General features: G+C 36.4%; 1 protein-coding gene and 1 long non-coding RNA gene across 7 annotated transcripts; both read right to left on the bottom strand.

The window, feature by feature from the left end:
- Positions 1 to 1,060: 1,060 nt before the first annotated feature.
- On the bottom strand, positions 1,061 to 10,234 carry LOC103723558 (vacuolar protein sorting-associated protein 32 homolog 2). Its single transcript, XM_008814511.4, has 8 exons — positions 10,029 to 10,234; positions 9,699 to 9,797; positions 7,987 to 8,086; positions 4,667 to 4,752; positions 4,464 to 4,555; positions 3,925 to 4,039; positions 3,642 to 3,837; positions 1,061 to 1,415 (listed from the first exon to the last, which is right to left on the bottom strand). The coding sequence occupies exons 2-7, from the start codon at positions 9,768 to 9,770 to the stop codon at positions 3,646 to 3,648; spliced, it is 657 nt and encodes a 218-aa protein (XP_008812733.1). The 5' UTR covers positions 9,771 to 9,797; positions 10,029 to 10,234; the 3' UTR covers positions 1,061 to 1,415; positions 3,642 to 3,645.
- A 3,260-nt stretch (positions 10,235 to 13,494) lies between these two features.
- Positions 13,495 to 17,962, bottom strand: LOC103723557. 6 transcript variants are annotated; one of them, XR_005512045.1, is made up of 4 exons: positions 16,642 to 17,962; positions 14,492 to 16,101; positions 13,965 to 14,398; positions 13,495 to 13,820 (listed from the first exon to the last, which is right to left on the bottom strand). It is a non-coding gene; the product is annotated as an uncharacterized LOC103723557 (long non-coding RNA). The 6 variants fall into 6 exon arrangements; XR_005512047.1 differs by having other exon boundaries at positions 14,492 to 15,920; positions 16,642 to 17,960; XR_005512046.1 differs by lacking the exon at positions 16,642 to 17,962 and having other exon boundaries at positions 14,492 to 14,559; positions 14,826 to 16,634.
- Between the last annotated feature and the right edge of the window lie 1,362 nt (positions 17,963 to 19,324).

Below are 19,324 nucleotides of genomic sequence, written 5' to 3'. Positions count from 1 at the left end.
GAAGCCACAACCACTACCACTGCAACCCACAAAATACCGTTTCCCTTCTCGCCTAGTTGCCTGACCACCGTCAATGCAGTCACCGGCCAGATCCGACCTCGCCTAGTTTCCTAACCACCGTCAAAGCTGTCACCGGCCAGATCCGACGAGAAAAAAGATCTCCCAGTCAAATTCAAAGTAAAAGCCTGCTTAGATGATTGAGCTAAAAATTCTATAGAATTCTTAAGATTAAGATAGCTTTCAACTAGCAAAATCATAGAATTACAGCTTTAAACTAGATCTATATTTGCAAATATTCAGAAATACTTTTGGAACAGGCTAAGCCTAGTTTTTTTAGGAACTACCATGGTTTGACCTATGATAGAACTGAAAACCTTGATGCCGAGACCCGATGGGTCAAACAGGACACTATAACCCTACCACACACGGTGGTGCGGTCTAGGTTAACAATTTGGAACATAGGTAAGACATCATCTCTATAGTACAATTTCTAAAAGCCTATTTAGATGATTAGACTAAAAATTATATGGAATTTGTAGATTGAGCCAATACAACCAATCAAATCATAAGATTACAAGCTGATTTTTTTTTCTTCCTATAGAATTCCGACCAACTCATTTCAAAACCTCTCGTAATTATAAATATATATCTAGTCTAACCTGTAATCTTATAATTTTGCTGATTGCCATAGCCCAATCTACTAATCCCCATAGAATTTTCAACCCAAACATTCAAACAAGTCCTTATAGATAAACAGTCAACGCAGTCAAGACTCCAGGTATCAGGTTCCGATCAAAGCTACATAAATGTAACAAGAAACATTGTTCTGACCATTTGCTTTGGACATTATATATTTCCTTTCTTGATTTTATTATAACCTGCTCCACATCTAAAACCAGAGCATCACCAATTTAGAACACATCATAGCAAATTGTACGAAGATTATAAGAACATGCAACTTCTCATCAGGGGGTGCAAGAACACCTTGCCATACAGTCCAGGAGTGATGATTCTCTTTCAATGCTTATATGCAAGAGGAAAATATTTGACACGTGACGCATGAATAAAACCTCCAACCCGACCCTAACTATTTCAGTGGAGATTGTGGCACAAAGAATGACCATGATGTAGTCTCACATTCTTAGCATATTCTCTACGAACCATAACTTAATCTTTATGTGCGTTAGAGAACGACAGGCTAGAACTTTGTCTTACAATATTACGTGATTACAGGAATCATCCAACTTACAGAAATCATCAAGTGAAAACAAGTTGACAGCATCACCTTTTCTACCAGCCACCATGATAATATCTTGCAAAAATGTATACACACCTATAGAGGTGGAGAATCTTGACACCTCCATCAGATTACACCCGATCATTTTCACATTCTTTGCACTTCAAGCATCGAGTACCTGCCAAAATGCAGCAAAACGTTACCAGATTACCATGTTTAAGATATTGATACAACTCATCTATTGATAGAATAGAAATGCCATCCATGAAGTATATACATACACAATATGGCAAAAATGATTTTCTGTTCTTTCACACAGCAGCAAAGAGTAGCAGACTGCTGGGGTGGATGGGTGGGATTCTACAGCTTTCACTAAGAACTAAAAAGCTTGTTGAATTAAAATTGAAATATTGCAGTCAAGACTAGGGTTTTCAGTTTAGACTACTTGTGGCATGCAACGAGAAACTTATTATCTACTACTGTTGATGAATTTCTATCTCACTTTTGTTATCTTATAATGAAAATGGATTAAGCTTTGCATAACACTTTTCCTGAGGAATAGGATACGTGTTGAAATAACTATTAGTAAAACCACCAAATTTCCACTCTCATTATATGTAGAGTAGGGAGAAGAGATGAAAGACAGCAATAGTAAACCTTATTATCTATGATGCATGGATAGAAAGATTATTTTGACAGTCTTCTTGTCCAAATATAATATTAACCACTTCTACAAATTAAGCTAATCCATGAAACTCATACATGTAAAACATGCTTCGTGGAAACTCAAGAGAGTTGAAATACTGCAGGTTTCAGTTCATGCTGAATTTACAATCAAATAAGGAAAATGCAAAATGAAATTCAGCGTAGCCAGAAAAGAAACGACTACAAGCATTTCAGTAGGATTGATTAGACAAGATGACTGGTGCAACTTTTGTAACCACAAATGACTAGTGAATGATGATAGTCATTCCATTTTGTTGGAAAAAAGTGGCCTAAAGGTGGTCAAATGCAACTAGAATTGCAAATTGGACAATAAGTTCTCACATATCCCAAGGATGGAGAAATGCAACCAATGAAATAGTTTTAGTAAACAGCAGCTAATATATGAGCGAAAGATCTAAAAGAAAAAAAAAATGAGTACAAAATGACACTTTCACAAATAAAAAATGTGCATTGTCGAAGCTCATGGTTGGAGCTACTAAAGCACAACTATCAATGTGGTGGGTACAAATACAAGGATCAGAAAACAACACTAATCCAGATACAACGGAAGCAGCATGTGTAAACCAACAGAATAACTTCGTTGTATTTTTCAAATTAAAAATAAAGGTAGATGGTAAAATGTAGAGCATGATAAAACAAAAGAGAGGTATTAAAAAGTTTGAAGCATTGAGAAAGGATGCATTGTCGGTAGGGCTGAAATCGGATCGGATATTAGTATATCCATGTCCATATTTGTTTTGTTTGACGAATATGAATATGGATACAGATGTTAGTCGGATGCACAAATATATATCCATATTTGTTTTAAACGGATAGAGATACAAATCAGATATCGAAAATATGTATATAAATATGGATATAAATCGGATGATTAAACTTTATGACCATAGAATCAAAGATATTACTAAGCGGATTATAAATCAAATTAATAGCATGTTAATATGGTCATTTATTTTTATTAACAGTTCATAAGTGCTATATAAAATTAAATAGGGTTACAAATAGAATCAGATATTTGGATACAGATCGGATAGTTATATATCCATATCCATATCCTTTTGTCTTTGACGGATATGGATACGGATATTAGTCGGATGCTCAAATTTCTATCAATATCAGAATAGTTTCAAATATGAAAACGGATTCGGACGGATATTATCCGATCCACTTTCACCCCTAATTGTCAGGATATCCACAGTGGGGAAAAAATTTAATAGCAACAGATAGCAGAGGCTATAAACTGAGTTAAATAATTCAAAAATTTGTACATTAACAGTCAAATGGCCTCTAAGGCTTAGATACTGGGAAATGTAGGTTCTCACATTAAAATATTTATAAAAGGGAATTTGATATAAGAGTTATTCTCACATGCTATTGTACAATTTTTACAAACAGCATCAACCATATGAAATATGTAGGATGCATGATAGAAGACTGAAGCACCAAGCAAATTATGTTCCCAACTTTGTTGTTGATGGACTCAAGCTAACATTCAATCAGAGAACACATAACTCTCCTTAGTCATGTAAATCTAAAAGTTAAATTTCAGCACTAAATTAACAAAATCTTTTTTTACCATGAAATGATAGATACTATGGCAAACAATAATGGGAGAATTGATAGATCAAATGTCAACTGTTTTCACCCACATATATGGCATAGATGGAAAAAAAAATACCTGCCTACATTGCCATTTCTGCTTGTAATGCTGCAAGTTCATCTTCTTCGGCTGTATTTTTCTGTGGAGCAGGCCGAGCCTGTTGCCTGCCAGCAGGGACATGCACTGGAGCAGCAGGAGCGGTTGTGGCAGGTTGCAGTAGCTGTTCTTCCAACTCTGCACCCTCCAACTCTTCAAGTTCTGCCTCTAATTCATCCTGCCATTGCAGAGTACAAAAATAAATAACAAGATGCAAATTGTTAGAATGGAAATAACAAACTGAAATTAAAGGAAGGTTGCATACTTCATCAAAATCAGCTGCAGCTCCAATCGGAGCAGATAGTGCTTCCTGAATTTGTTTCATGTTCTCTGTCTGCTCATTAATTTCATCCATAGTCTTGTCAACATCATCAATATTACTGCACCAAATAAAGTGGCATCAACGAGTATTATTTCACTTCCTCAATTTAAATAAATATTATAATCATTATGATAGCTTTACTTTGGAGCATGTTCACGGAAGAGAAGGCAACAATTTAATCATCACACACACACACACACACACACACATATATAATCCAAGAGTGGAGCGAAACAACTATCAATCATCATGCAGTGGGGGAAAAATGACAACTAAGGAATGCTTTTATCAGAAACTTTTTAAGTATGCTCTCTTGCGCAAGCTCAGGAGTTACATGACAAATCATGCATAGGATATAGAAAAATAAATTTTGTATAGGTCTTAACAGAATACATTTCAAAAACATGCTCCAAATATAAATAAAGCAGTAAAGAATGAACATAAATTTCACAAGAGCATAATATATTGGTATATTTACTCACGTTGCTTTCTGCATAGCCTTCATTGCTGCTGCTCCAGTTCTCAATGCACCAACAGTCTCTGTTGTAGCTTTTGCACCTTCCAACATTATCATCTGAGATGCCCAGCCAACAAACATTTAATACAGAGAATATACAAGTAATTACTACAACAACTAATCAATCAAACCTCAGGACACTGTTAGCATATTTAATTTCAATTGTACCTGATCATGAATACGCAATTGGAAATTCCCAAGTTGCTCAACTTGCTGCTCATAAAGCCTCTTTCTCTTCAAGCATTGTATTGCGGCTAATGTAAATACAAGATAAGGATTCAACATGTTTAAGCATAATTGGCATGAATATATGATAATTTGCATTGCATGGCTGCAGGGAAAAATGCCCATTCATAATGCATCATGAATTAATTCCAACTTTTCAGTATTTCCCTGTGTACAACATCTTGAGACATTCTTCTAGGAGATGATCAATAAAAAATTATAATGAACAACAAAGGAAAGCACTACTACTTATGCTATTTTTGGCATAAAATGCCAGATTGATGCAGAGCAAAATTCCTAATCAGTTTCAAGGAAACCTGTCAATAGGTTCAATTCTAATGGTCTATAATATTTAAAGATTGCACTAAATGCAAGATGGGTTCTATGTAAATGGAGACAAGGTAGAAATGGTTTGTTTCACTTAATTTATTTTAGATTTCAATCACCACGCAACTGGAACAAATCAAACAAAGCAAATAATCTGCATATTCTAGAAGTTCAGAAATCCTCATAGAGAAAGTGAATATGAACTTTCTGCTAAAGGAACGCAAATTGCTACATGCACATTCTGATCCATTACATATTCTGGAGACTCGAACAAATGGTTTTGCTTGCAATCATCTAAATTACAAAAGGGGGAAAATCACTTAAATCTCTTGTATTGATGGATTTCAGCTGACTGGATGGAGATAGATATCAAAAATCCAGTGCCAAAAGGATTAGAGCAGAACATATCTGATTGTTTTTGATACTATAACAAACAAAAAAAATATCAAAAAAAAACAATCAAAGAACATCAAAATAAAAAAACTTAATGAATGCATAACAAGCCCATCAAAATAACATGGCGGAGATTGCGTATGGATGAATGTCGAACATCTCGGATGAATCTCCTGCCAATATCTTGGTCTTTTGGAGAGAACATATCCTTGACCTGTCCATGATTGAAGGCAATGCCCAATTCGACATATCACATGCGAGCATGCATCTAACAATCCACACATCCAACCAACAATAAAGGTAAATATATAATCCAAGCTCATTTCCGTCATAAAATTTTCCTTTTCAAAAATAATGAATACTTTTTCCTCTTTTGCCAATCATGAAGTAGACTACAGTTTGAAACTCTTGTAGCAAGGAGTCCCCATCTTTTCTCCCCTATACTCACCCTCCCACGGGGGCTGACTCCAATCAGAATCAAACCCCCAAACCCTTGGATAGTATCTCATCTACTGCCATAACCATCAATATATTGGACAAGGACTTCCTATCATGGGTTCTTAGAAGGAACCTTGTCAATTTTTATTAAACTTGATCCCAGGTTGGAGTCAATCGAATCATTGAAAAAAAGTCCATCTTATTTATAACATCTCTTTGACTAAAGCAAATAAACAAAACCCTTCTAGCCCTACTTCCTACAATGAGTTCTTAAGCATGAGAGTGGAAGTGGGAAAAAATGTGGGAGTGGGTTCATGTGGTGGAATGGGGAAGTGCACTTTCCCCTCGAAGGAGAAGAAGAAGAAGGAGAAGGAGGAGATGGAGAAACAGACCAGTGTTGAAGTGCCTAGACAAAAATGGATGGATATGAGCCTTGGCGCAACAGTAAGATTGCTCTATTATAACCTAGGGTTTATGAGTTCAAAACACGGAAATAGCCTCTCCACATGTAGGGATAAGGCTGCATATATTTGACCCCCCACCGCTCAAGGGACCCCAAAACCGTAGGAGCCTTGTGCAATGGGCTGCCCTTTTTTTATAACATGATTATCAGCTATATGAGTTGTAGGATTGTTTTCTTTAAGACTGAATTTGGTGTTTGTAGTCTACAAAAAACACAAAATGAGGACTTTGATGAACTAAGGTGGTCCAAATAGTTATTAGTTTCAATATTATACATTCGGCCCCCCAAAAAAAGGATTTGAAGTGTAAGGAAGTGTAAGTCAAATTCTAGAAGTACATGCTACCACAAGATGAACATTTCAAACCACTAACAACATATTACTGATGCCCCACTGGATAAGGAAAAATGACAATCAAATCTCATGATGGATACAAATTCTTTATCTTTTAAATCAACTCAAGGGACATCAAGGATAATAAGCAACCAGAAAATTATGGATATCACACTAGAATAATATCCATTCACTCATGGGAATGAATTCATAAATATCAAAAGAAAATGGATTAGTACTTTTGAAGGATAAGATGAATTTGATATCAGAAGAATCACTTCGTGAAAAGGAGATAACCATGAAAACAAAAGATGGGGGCCGCAGTGCATAAGGCTCCCATCACTGTAGGGTTTGAGGAGGGTTAGATGTACACAAGCGTACCCCTGCATACGGCACAATTGTTTCGATGTTTCAAACCTGTGACACCTAGGTCGCAATGGAACAACTTTACCATGAAATAACCATAAAAACAAAATATATTAATGTCTAAATCTTCACACATGCAATGGTGAGCTAGGATCTTAAAAATGTGATAGGAATCAAAGGGTCTAGAACACCTTGACACCACAAAAAGGCTTGAAGAGAACCGTATGGTTGAATATACACAAGTTCTAACCTATATAGAGGATTACCATGCTCTAGCTAAGGAATAATAGATGCATTCATTAATCTCTATCATATTCTCAGAAAAAAGGCTTTTTCGCTCTCAGACTACTTGTGCAATCTCTCTCCATGCTCTTCTAAAGAAACTAACACTTTCACTTAATTTGGAACCTTCTTTTCTTTTTTTTGATTGAAATGTAGAATCAGTATACTAGAGCAGAAGAAAGGAGAACCTTCCTCCACAACATGCAAAATAAGTTTAGAGCACACAGATAGAAAGAAACAAGTAAAACAAAAGTTCAAAACTTCAAATCATTCTACCCCATACATAACAAGGTCTTCCAAATCTTTGACACAACACTAAAATTGAAGAAAAAGTAATTCTTAAATCTCAACCCTTGAAGTAATAACCCTAACCTCAGCACCAAGAGTGATATATACAAATGAATTTGCAACTATGTTGACCATAGCATAGGCAGTCAGAGTGAGCCACAAGTGCATGGATATGCATCATCATACAAAAATAACCCATGATTTCTGAAATATAGAGGCCAGAGGGAAGATTTTGAAAGCTTGTGGTAGGGGTTAAAATCTACATTAATTATAGAAATGTATATCTGGAAAAATAATGCCAACTATAGCACTTGTACATAAATGAATGCCATAGGATGTATAATGATGCATAGACCACAGATAACAGAAGCATACCCCTTTTATTCTTCGCTCTTGTGAACTCCTTAGCCTTTTCAACCTCAGCAGCAACCTTCTTCAAGAGAACTCTCTCCTTTTTCTCTAGCATCTCAAGTGTCTAATATATATGAATAGATGTAAGTTAGGAAGTACTCTTGCAGATAATGCAATATTTAGAACTGTGAGCTGCTTGACATAATCACACAACCCGAACATCATCCCATAGTTTGTAAATGTAAATGTATGTTTACATATGCACATGAAAATTTGATAATTTATATTACAAATGCCTTTTATTGGTATATCCGCACATCTATATCCACCTAACATAAAGAACTGCATATATGGTAAAGAAACAAGTTCTTATATGATTTTTTGAACAAATACCCTATGACAGAATCAATTTCAGAGCATACTTTTATAAAAAGATTATATTCTGTTAGCAAATATTCCCAAACAGTCTACAAAATCATAATTCACTACAGAAAAAAATCAGATTTTCTATCTATGATGCAACATTTTCGTTCATCTTGCCTGATATCCCCTAGTTCTCTTAAAGGTGATTGAACCGGACTCCATTTGCAAGTTGTAATTTCAACAAAAAAAGAATAAAAAGGAGGAAAACCAATGAACTGATGAGCTACCATTTGAATAGATTGTTTCTTCCAAAAACAAACTGATCGAATTTGATGAAGACTTGTTTCAAAGCAGTGTGATAAACATAGAAGAGTTATTGGGTTTCATGTGAGAGCGATAAAATCTGGACAGCCAAAAATACTACAGAAAGTGTAGTCAATAAAAAGGTTATCAGAAATAAATTATGGTCAACTCACCACCCAACACCTAAGCAAATGATGCTTTAGAGATGCCATCAAGTTGTTTTCTGGTCACTAGCTAACTCAACTGCCTCAATCTAGGCTCCTAGTAAGCATCAAGCTCATCATCTTCCTTGTTCTAAAGAAAATTTTCCACAATTATGTCTGATTTCATGACTCCAATAGATGTATGATGCATTGGGTCCGAAAAAAGCACATGTAGCAAGATGGTGCTTTATTGTCCCCAGAATCATAAATAACATGTGCTTGTTTCTTTGTTCTTATCAAAAGAAAAGCAGTCTATATAAGAGCAGATACTTCACAATGTAATCTTCCCTGATGAGAATTTAAGAAGACACCGGCATTGTTCAGACCCTTGTCAAGCTTTGTTTCCACAAAGCACACAGCTAGTAGCAGTCTATTGGCCAGCCAATTAATAGGTTCATTCCTATAGCTTCTTATACTCTGGATAAAAGGATCTGACAGCTATATTATGTCTTGTTTAGTATTTGGAAACAGGTTCTTCGCATGCCAAGGTGGTTCAGTCCCAGGACTAAGAAGACTGATCAAATTTAACAAATCAAGCTCCAGATCCTATGGGTATATATTGTTTCTGATTGTTAATTAATTAGGATGTTGTCTTCTGTCTTCACTGCATCCATGGTCATTATGGATTCAAAGTAGACAACCGGCACAAAGAACAAAACTTCAAAACTAAACAAATCAAGATAATAGATTCCTAACCCTACGGCAAAATTTCAATTCACGGTCACAACCATTACGCAAGATGCCGACAAATTTCGATCACATATCGTCCGTGCAAACACAATACTACCATGAAGCATATTTTTTTTTCTAATAACTTAAGAATTGATCGACAGATAAATTGTATGAGGATGAGAAATATTATAATACCTCGTTTAACTTGTCGAGGGTGGCCAAAGCATTGGCCTGCTCCTTGGGCTTTCCGAAAATCCTACTAAACATGGTGGCCAGATTCTAAATAACTCGCCTCTGCAACGAAAATAACAGAATATTTCTCAAATTCCCAGCCCTATCCCGAAACCCAAGACGAACGCTTTCAAGATCCCTCCCTTCGATGCAGGAGACAATTTAGAAGCGCATCCTTCGTTTAATTCAATCGAAACAAAGGAAGGAGAAGACTATAAAGGGAAGAAAGGAAGAACTTTTGAGCGACAGTTCGATCAAATTTCACGATCATTGGGAAGGACAAAATGTACCTACCGTATCAAGAAGAGTAGATCGATCGATCGATCAAACGATCGATGCAGGTTTTGGACAGAATGACCGAAAACGAAGAAGGAGGCGTTTGGATTGGAGAGAAGCCGACGGCGAGGGCTTCTTCGAGGAAATCGCAGAGGGGATGATAGGTTCCGAAATCCCCCGCGTGAGAAAGGGACGGAATAAAAAAAAGTTAAGATATATAAAGGGGATGATAAATTCACTGCTCTTCTGGTGGATAGATCTCTGTTTTCGCGTAAAACGGAAGCAGCGACGAGTAAAATCAATTTGAAGGGGAGTATATATATCGATTATTTCAGAGGTCTACGTCGCGTCTAACTCGCGTTGATTGGGGGAATGACCAAACGCTGAAAGTCAGGCCGGCATTTTCATCTAATCTGTCCGTCCAAATAATGCCGATAGTTACCATCAACGTTGAAACTAGGTGAATATCAGGATATTATTCAAACAGACCCTAAATGATAAATATATTAGAATAGTAAATTGGGTATTCTTACAGTGATCACAATCACGGTAGAAAATTGTGGAATTGAGTTTTGGATGGATGGATGCATAATTTATAGTCTTCACACCCCCCACTTCTCTAGAAAAAAAAAAAAAGATTTTGGGTTCAGATCTTAAGCGATGCATTATGAATATTGGGATCTACGTGATTAAATTGGATGAATCTTCCTCCCTTGGTCTCAATAAAAAATAATAATAAATAATAATAAGATAATTTTTTTGTAAGTTATGCCATGTGGTAATTCAATTCTTCTTTGGTTCTTTTTTTTCTTTAGTTAAAGAATGTTGTAGGGATTATATGCTTGCTTGAATGATTCATCCCTTTCCACTTGGATGAGGAGATAGAGTTTGATTTCAATTGGAGTGGGTGGATATAAGATATAAAAGGTAAGAATTAACCATTTTATCTCATAAAAAAGTTATGAAATTACATAGCATTGATAGCATCCTCTGAGGCATAGAATTATGTGGAATGGAGAAACAAGCTATACTTAAGTCACAAGATAGCTGTAAGGCATTGATGCTATAATCTTAGAGATGCTAAATTAGCATGTTCACCGGTTGATGTGGTTATCAGCACCTATTTTATGATCATGATGGGAATATGATAATTTAAAAGTTACCTTTCTAAGTCAAAGTCGATGAGAAGAATGGAAATGATTTAGTGTAGTGGATGTACAAAAGGTTTTATATCCTTCATCTTAATAATTAATTTTTGGAGTTCTCTTAGGAATGACTAGGGCTTTTTTTTGGATGGAGGTACAACGGCTGCTCACGCTACTCTAGTGTGAGTGTAACCAACAGAGTTGAGAGAAAGGAGATGGTGTAAGGATGGAGGGATAGCTATAAAACATGTCCAAAGAACCTCTTCCGAATGGTGAGCAGTAAAGAAGACGACCCAGTCTGCAGCCATAACTAGAGCTTTTGCAAACGTTTCATCTCAACGGAGCAAGAAGTATTGAATTTTGTGAACCTGACATGCTATATACCCTTTATATCTCCCTCGCTTTTAATTCCCCTTAATACAAACCAAAAAGAGAATCAACGGTGTATATGAGCTGACATTGAGATATCATAGATAATGTAGCAACTGAAAACAAAGTAATTCAGGCGGAGAGCACTGAACTGGAAGAATTGATGTCTCTCCTTTCTAATATCTGTCCATCCAATTATGCTGCCAAGCCACCATTGAAACCAACTCTGGACAGTCCCTTCTCAGTGTCATCCTTCCACGGCTTCCTTAATTAATAGATGTGGCCTACTGTGTCCTCATAAACTACTTTGAAAGGCATTCACTCCAGAAAAAGTTCAAGATGTTTATGTGGTTGGCACTGAACTAAGGCGCACCAAAGATCAAGGAAAGGTGGGCAACTTGATCAGAGCTGTGCTCTTTGTGGAACCACAAGCCACGAAGATATCTAGAGAAAACTGCGAGTGTGCTTGGGCTCCACTCTCCCTGCGGATTTGTTGGAGGAAGAAGCGTGTTAAACTTTCCAAGGTCCTCAGACCAGTTCATATTAGCCGTTTCCTGGCACATCTGGAAAGAACGTAACACTCGAGAGTCTTCCTCGGAAGAAAATTGTCGTCCTTCGCAGTCCTTGCTTCAGTCTTACGAACGTTTTGAAGGTGCTGAGAGTCAGTTTTGTCACTGAGAAGATCTCTCATTTGCTTACGTCTGGGCTCTAAGCCTTATGTGCATGCTTTTCTCTCTTGTAAAAGCTTGTGGGGATCTTTCCTCCCCCATTTTCCCAAAAATACAAATTAAGCAGTTCACTTGAACATATTTAGTTTTGCATGTTTTGGCTGCTAAAAAATTTAGACCTGAACAAATTTAAACTTTGGGGAATACGTACTATCTTTTCCGTAATTTTGGAGATGTTCTCAAATGAGCTTGTGCTCGAGATTCTGTTTATTTGCTTTAAGCATGATCGATTAAAAAAGCTGCCCTATTATTGTTTTGTGAGAAGTCTTAGCTAGATTATTTTTTTTGGAAAATAACTACATTACTTTTCCAGTAGAAGCAATTTTGAACTTCAGCGTAATAAAAATTGTCTTCATGTATGAGGTTTCTTTTTTTCCTTTTTTTTTTGGTGGAAGAGGGGGGATTTATGATCCTAGGCAAAGAACAGCCAAGTCTAATAAGGGAGATTGCACCACGAATTGTGAATTTTAAGATCCCAAGTGGCACTTAATGTGGACCTTTGAGTACGATGAGTGTCTCCACATAATTCATGCAGCATCATGCTCTTTGTGCTGCAGTGTATGATGTTGTGCTAATATAGCATAAGCTCTTAGAAACTTTATGTGCATTACATTTCATTAATTATTTAAATTTAATTTTTTTTATGAATATCCTTTTAAAAATTAAAATTTGCATGAATATCCACATAAAATACTGTTTTTGTACAAATGCTCCTAATATAACGGTTTTTCTAATATTGTTACACTACAAGAAAATACATATTCAGTGACTAAGATTCTAGTCGCCGAATAACCATATTTGGTCGCCGAAATCTTTTTGCGACTAGCATACCCTTCGTCGCCGAACCCTAGTCACTGAAAGGTTTTGGCGACCAATATTGTGTGGTCACCTTAGGTACACCAACAACGACCAACGTTTGGTTGCCGAAGAAAATTTTCAGTGACCAAATCTGTTGTCGCTAATTTCAACGCCGACCAAATAGTTGGTTGTGAAATGTTTCTGCTACCAAAAAATGGTCACTGAATGTCTATCTTCCCCCACCAATAGTTTGGTCGTAGAATGTATTGGAATGCATTGGCAACAAACATTTTTTGGTGGCAGAAAGTATTAACCTGTAATTAATTAACAATTCAAATTATAAGCTTAATATTTATTTTTGGGCTCGTTCCAAATCCAGTACAACCAACACAGCCTATCCAATATCCATATTGCACAATACATTTGCTCATCCAAATAGAAGTATACACAATGTTGGAGAATCCATAATCATTCATTATAAATATCATCATCAATAAGTCTAAAGTCAAGCATACCTATTAACCATACATCACAATATTTCATCCATACCATATGTTAAGGTAATAATCATCACCAAACACATCAAAATGTAAATTAAAAATTTCAAAATATCTGATCTTGCTATTCATCCAAACAACCATCATGTAGACAAAAATATTCTTATACCAAAAACTGGATTCTGCTTGTAGACAACTCCACCATGATCATCTGAACAAAAGCATCCATGTACCAAAAACTAGATTTCACATGCTCATAACTCCACCATGTATCTGAGAAAGCAAAAAAGAATACACAATTAATAACCACATGTGAAAAATAATAAACTAAAATTCAAGTATAAGTTCACAATGACATTGCGCTTAATTTGGTCAAAATCTCTAAATAACATACGTAATATAAATGAGCATACATACCAACGAGTATTTGTACCACCAGTTGAATACATGGCCCTATCATGATGGATAGATGACTTGTGCGTTTGAGTCTTTTCCTTTAAGAACTCTATCACCAAACTTGTATGATGTGCAATTTGCTTCTGTTCTTCCTCTCGCTCTTTCCTTTCCTCCTCATGCTCTCTCCTCTCCTACTCCAATTGCCTCCGTAGCTCCTCACGCTCCATCTCACGCTCTATCTTCATCTCCTCCATCTCAGCTTTAAGTTTCTGCAACTTCCCAACATGGTCTTGTGACACACAACTAGGTGTGGAAGAAGATAAAGATGGCTTCAGCCCAACCCCAAATTCAAGAATGTATCTCTTTCTTTTTCCAAGTGCCTGCCTAGACATCTCCTCTGATGTTAAATGCATACCGGATTAGGAAGATTCTTCTCGCAAGCTCAACATCTTTGACTATCAATGCAAAGGTAACAACAGAATTAAATGTATATAACCTTGCAAAAGCATAAACTGATTTAAATGATTATTGAGATTTTAGATACCTACATGTTTCACGGCGCAAATAGGATCAATCCACTCTTTGTTCTTCTTGGTATGAGTTTTCATATAGAATTCTGGAAATTCAAGGTTTTCACAACCATTAAACTCCGACTGCAAAGTGTAATTTAGATTGGCATATAGCCACTACATAATAAGAAAACTAGAATAACTGTCAGATCTACTTGCATAAAAGGATTCCAAAAATATACCTGTAGCAAACTAGAATAAAAAATTTACTTGCAGCAAATTGTCTATTTTACAATAGCCAAAACTATCCCATAGACTGTTTCACAGGCAGTTCACTAAAAATATAGCCAGTATATACTCAAAAACATATTACCGGTATAGTCATTGTTGCAACAAATGACCGAGATCCTGAACAATGATTGTACTCAAGCTTTTTCCTATTCTTTTTGCTAGCTTTTGATCTCACCTTCAAAAAAATATAAATTAAAAATCTAAAAAAAACATTATGATCAAATATTTTACTTATAAACTCTGAAGCACTAAATATATAAGTTATCTTGTGTTCTTTGCTTTTCCACACATCGTCAATTAAGTGGCACCAATCCTCTTGAGTCACATGTTCGCATGGATGACTATAAGGGTCCACATGTAAGACGTTCTTAAGATGCTTGTAATGCGATTTCATATTGTGCCTCTAATTTCTGTGAATATTGTAGCATTTTCTGTGGACAGCTTGCTGAGCTACTAGATTGCCATGATAATCATCCGAGATTTTGAACTTGTCCTAAAAACATAAGTAAAATCATTATGTAGTATGATCAATGCAACTAGTACAAGTACCTAAATCAACATCATTGGGTTCTAAAATAACTCATCTGTGGCACATCCCATATACCTCGATGCTTGAATCTTTGGACAACTTTCCAATTGCCACGTCTCTCTGCAGTGTCATTAATATAGAATACTTGCTGCAAGTAACCGTATAAGTCAATCGGTTGCCCTTCGTGGTCCCCTTCAACAACTAACCCACTATTCTGGCTTTTACGGGGGTTGTCACGTTCGATGGTATGGAATGGTTAAGGCACAAACCTGGTCAGTCTGGCTTCACCCCTGACACAGATCACCATGCACAGAAAAGGATAATGTTCATACTATTAGCTCAGATGGTGCGACAAAGTGGCTCAATACAAAGCTGGGTGTCTTGCACCTGGATGAAGGCCTAGGCTAACAGATGCATTTAGATCACATTTCTATCATGCTCCATCGTCCGTTGCAGATTCACTCAAGGCAGCAAGCCACCAATAGCTACACACTCATCAAACTTAAAGAATGGGTGTCACAACTCTGTTGCATTTTCCTAAAACCTTGATGCTAGGAAAAAGGTAATCCAAAAAGAAGGCACATCCTGTGGTACACTGGTCTGTGCTACAGCACAGCAGAGCTCTCAACGATGCATTCCTGCATTATTCTGAAAAACAATAAAACTATGAATCCAAAGCACCACAATGTTTTGAAGAGTAATGACCGTAACTGTTAGCGGTACTCAGAGAGGTATAGACGGCTTTCCAAATCCAGTGCTGAACAAAATCAAGCAGTGTTGAGTACTTAACGATACTTGTGGCTTCCGGTAACCCAGAGGACAAGTTGTCCTATAAAACCGTGCAACATGAGCAAAAAATTAAAGATTTAAAGAAAACATTCCTGGATCAAGCACCTAAAACCTACCCTACAAAAGGAACTAAGAAAAAGGATTGCTTTCTACAATAATCAGCGCTAAATACATATTAATCAGAACTCTCGGGCAACTATCGGAAACAATTCAAGCTAATTATGGCCAATATTTCAAGAATCTGAGGAGGAAGACATACTACACCGGAAACACACAATACCATAGTTCCAGACACCAAGTAAAACACAAGAAAGAACCAGAATGCCAGAGCTTTAAATTCGTAGCAGTATATTGAACCTATGAAAACCCTATGACAAATTCAAGAAACCTTTAAGCTACAATGAGTTCAAATCAAAAACCAGAAAGCCCCCTTTCCTTTAAATTCACAACAAAACCCTAAATCCCAAACTCTCGATTCAGTAATAAGAAATCTTGAAGAAATTTAGAAACTTCTCCAGAAAGAACCGGATTGGCTCAAAATCCTAGAAACCCCAACGCGAGGGAGAAAGAAATCGAATACCTTCAATATTAGGGCAACCAGGTTCAACCGACTCCATGGCCCACAGCCAAGGAGGAGGACGGGCGCCGTCGGCGAGGAGGTTGTAGGCCAGAGATTGCACGTGGGACTTGATCTGCTGCCTGCTGGTCCTCGATCCAGTTCTTCCGCTCGAAAATCTGCATGAAGAGGTGCTCCATCGTCGACATTTCCGCCCAAATCTGGATCAACGGACGGTGAGAGAGGTGAATCTGGAACCCTAGCGGAAGAAATCCAACTGGTTCCATTCCCATTTGCTAATTTCTTCGGCCATGTAAGGAGGTCAATTAGGGGCAAGTTTGTTCAATGGGAATTTTATATTGGATCATAATGGGAGCTGATTAAGATTTTAGTATCCAATACCCCAATAACAATAGTTATTGGTTATCTAGTTTTAGATCCAAATCTAAACCAGATCCAATAACAATAAAAGAGGATATGATAAGCTATTTAAGTTGAATCACGATAGAAGCCATTGGGGGGGTCAAAGTGGAGTTGAATTCTGCTAGATCTATCTAATCTTGCTGAGAATTTATACAGATTTGGGATCAAAATCTAAAACAAAAGGTCCCAAACCTTTTTCTTTCCAAAAAGAGCCTTTACAAACTCTTTGCCCTATTTCAAATGGTTTAATTGTGGTCATATTAGTGTTAAACCCATGGAAGAATGCCCACTAACTAAAAGATATAGAAGGGAGGAAAACAAGAGGCATGAATTCTACGAATTTTAGTTATTTGAAAATAAGTTTTATGAAAAGCCATCATTCTTTGAATGTAAAACAAAATTCTCTTCCTATAGATATAATTAATAGCATTAATGGTAAGCATTGAGGGTTACGTCCATTGTAGCCATGTAGTGTTGTGTTTAAGAATCATTGGAATATGAATTCTCAAATTTGAACTGTACAAACTGGCAGAATGGGATCCGATCTAAGCTTTTGGTCATGTTTATCAGCAGATCCAGAGCAATATGCTCCTTTTGACTTTAATGGTAGATTGAATATAGAGTTAGTAGTTTTAGACCGGAAAATTTGAAGAGAAATGGTTGGAGAGCGATTGGGATTTGGGCTATCGAAGGTATCTGGGTGGGGCAGCAGGCACACTTAATTAGTTTCATTTTAGATTTCTCTCTTTTTACCTTTTTTTTAATTTATAATTACTCAAAAATATCATGCCCGTAGGATGTCTAAGAATTCTATATATTTCTAAGCGGATTTTCGTTCCCACGTCCGCATGCCGCGTATCCTGTCGATCCGTATATTTATTTGACAAGGAGTCAAGCACCGAGCTCGAGCTTTTAAAATTATATTATAATAATAATAAAAAAGAATTTAAGTATGAAGAAAAGTTGTGGGATTGAGATTCAGCCAAAGAGACGAGGATATGCCTAAGTGAATTAAGGTGTTAAAAGGCACCGTTTGAAAATAAGCAGTTTTTTTTTTTGAACTTAGAAATTAGCATCTTACAGGGGCTAGTACAACATCATTCGGTTTTACGGAAACCTTCTACTACCAAAAGTTTGGTCACTAAAAAACTCAAACTTTCTGCCTAATTTTTTCATCGGAAAAAGGCGCCATTCGTAAAAGTTTTTCTGGACTAAATTTTTTTTGGTCACTGGAGGTGAATCTTTAAGGACAAAATTTAGTCGCCAAAAGTTTTACCTCCAGCCCGTGCGAAATATTGGACTCGTGCCAACTTGGTTTTGATTTTCCACGACCAAATATGCATTTAGTCGATATAGGACAATCATTCAGTAACTAACAAGAATGTTGGTCGCAAATAGCCTTATTTTCAGCGACCAAACTTTAGTCGCCAAACATTTTACCTCCACCCCGCCAACTTGGTTTTGATTTTTCATGACCAAATATGCATTTAGTCGGTGTAGGAGAATCATTCAGTAACTAACAAAGATGTTGGTCGCAAATAGCCTAATTTTCAGCGACCAAACTTTAGTGGCCAAAAGTTTTACCTCCACCCCGCCAACTTGGTTTTGATTTTTCGCGACCAAATATGCATTTAGTCGGTGTAGGACAATCATTCAGTAACTAACAAGGATGTTGGTCGCAGATAGCCTTCTTTGCAGCGACCACTATTCATTTAGTTGCTGAAAGTGTATTTTCTTGTAGTGTTAATATAAACAATATTTATTTCAGTTAAAAATGAAATAGAATTTTAAAATTACTTTTTTGTCTCAATCGCGATAGCATTATAAATATTTCTTTTTGCGCATCGATCCATTAAGAATATTTTAGTTATTTTAACTTGAAACTGTTAATTTTTTTTAACGGTGTTAGATGGGATGGGTATATATGCAAAAATAAGGATAAAAACTGAATAAAATAGCAAAACAAATGTTTTACGAAGATGTATATGCAAATATCAATTTTGCAAAAATATTTATACAAAATTTGATATTTATAAGAGTATTCATGTAAAAAATTCCGAAGTTTCCTAAGTTCCCATTAGAAGCAAAACAAGCTGGAACACAACCTATTATGCTGGGCTCTTGTTTGGTTATTATAATGAGTCGGAGTCTGAGCAACCCACTACTTGACTTGAGGCCATGGGGTTTCTGGCCAGTGGCATGTAAAGGAAGCAAAAAAAAAAAAAGGAAAGAAAAAGAAAAGTCCCCTAAAAGAAATGAATATTGCAACCAATAAAACCGGCCA

Source organism: Phoenix dactylifera, chromosome 1 (assembly GCF_009389715.1).
Source record: "Phoenix dactylifera cultivar Barhee BC4 chromosome 1, palm_55x_up_171113_PBpolish2nd_filt_p, whole genome shotgun sequence".
Taxonomy (NCBI): domain Eukaryota; kingdom Viridiplantae; phylum Streptophyta; class Magnoliopsida; order Arecales; family Arecaceae; genus Phoenix; species Phoenix dactylifera.
This window is presented reverse-complemented; position numbering and strand designations above follow the sequence as displayed.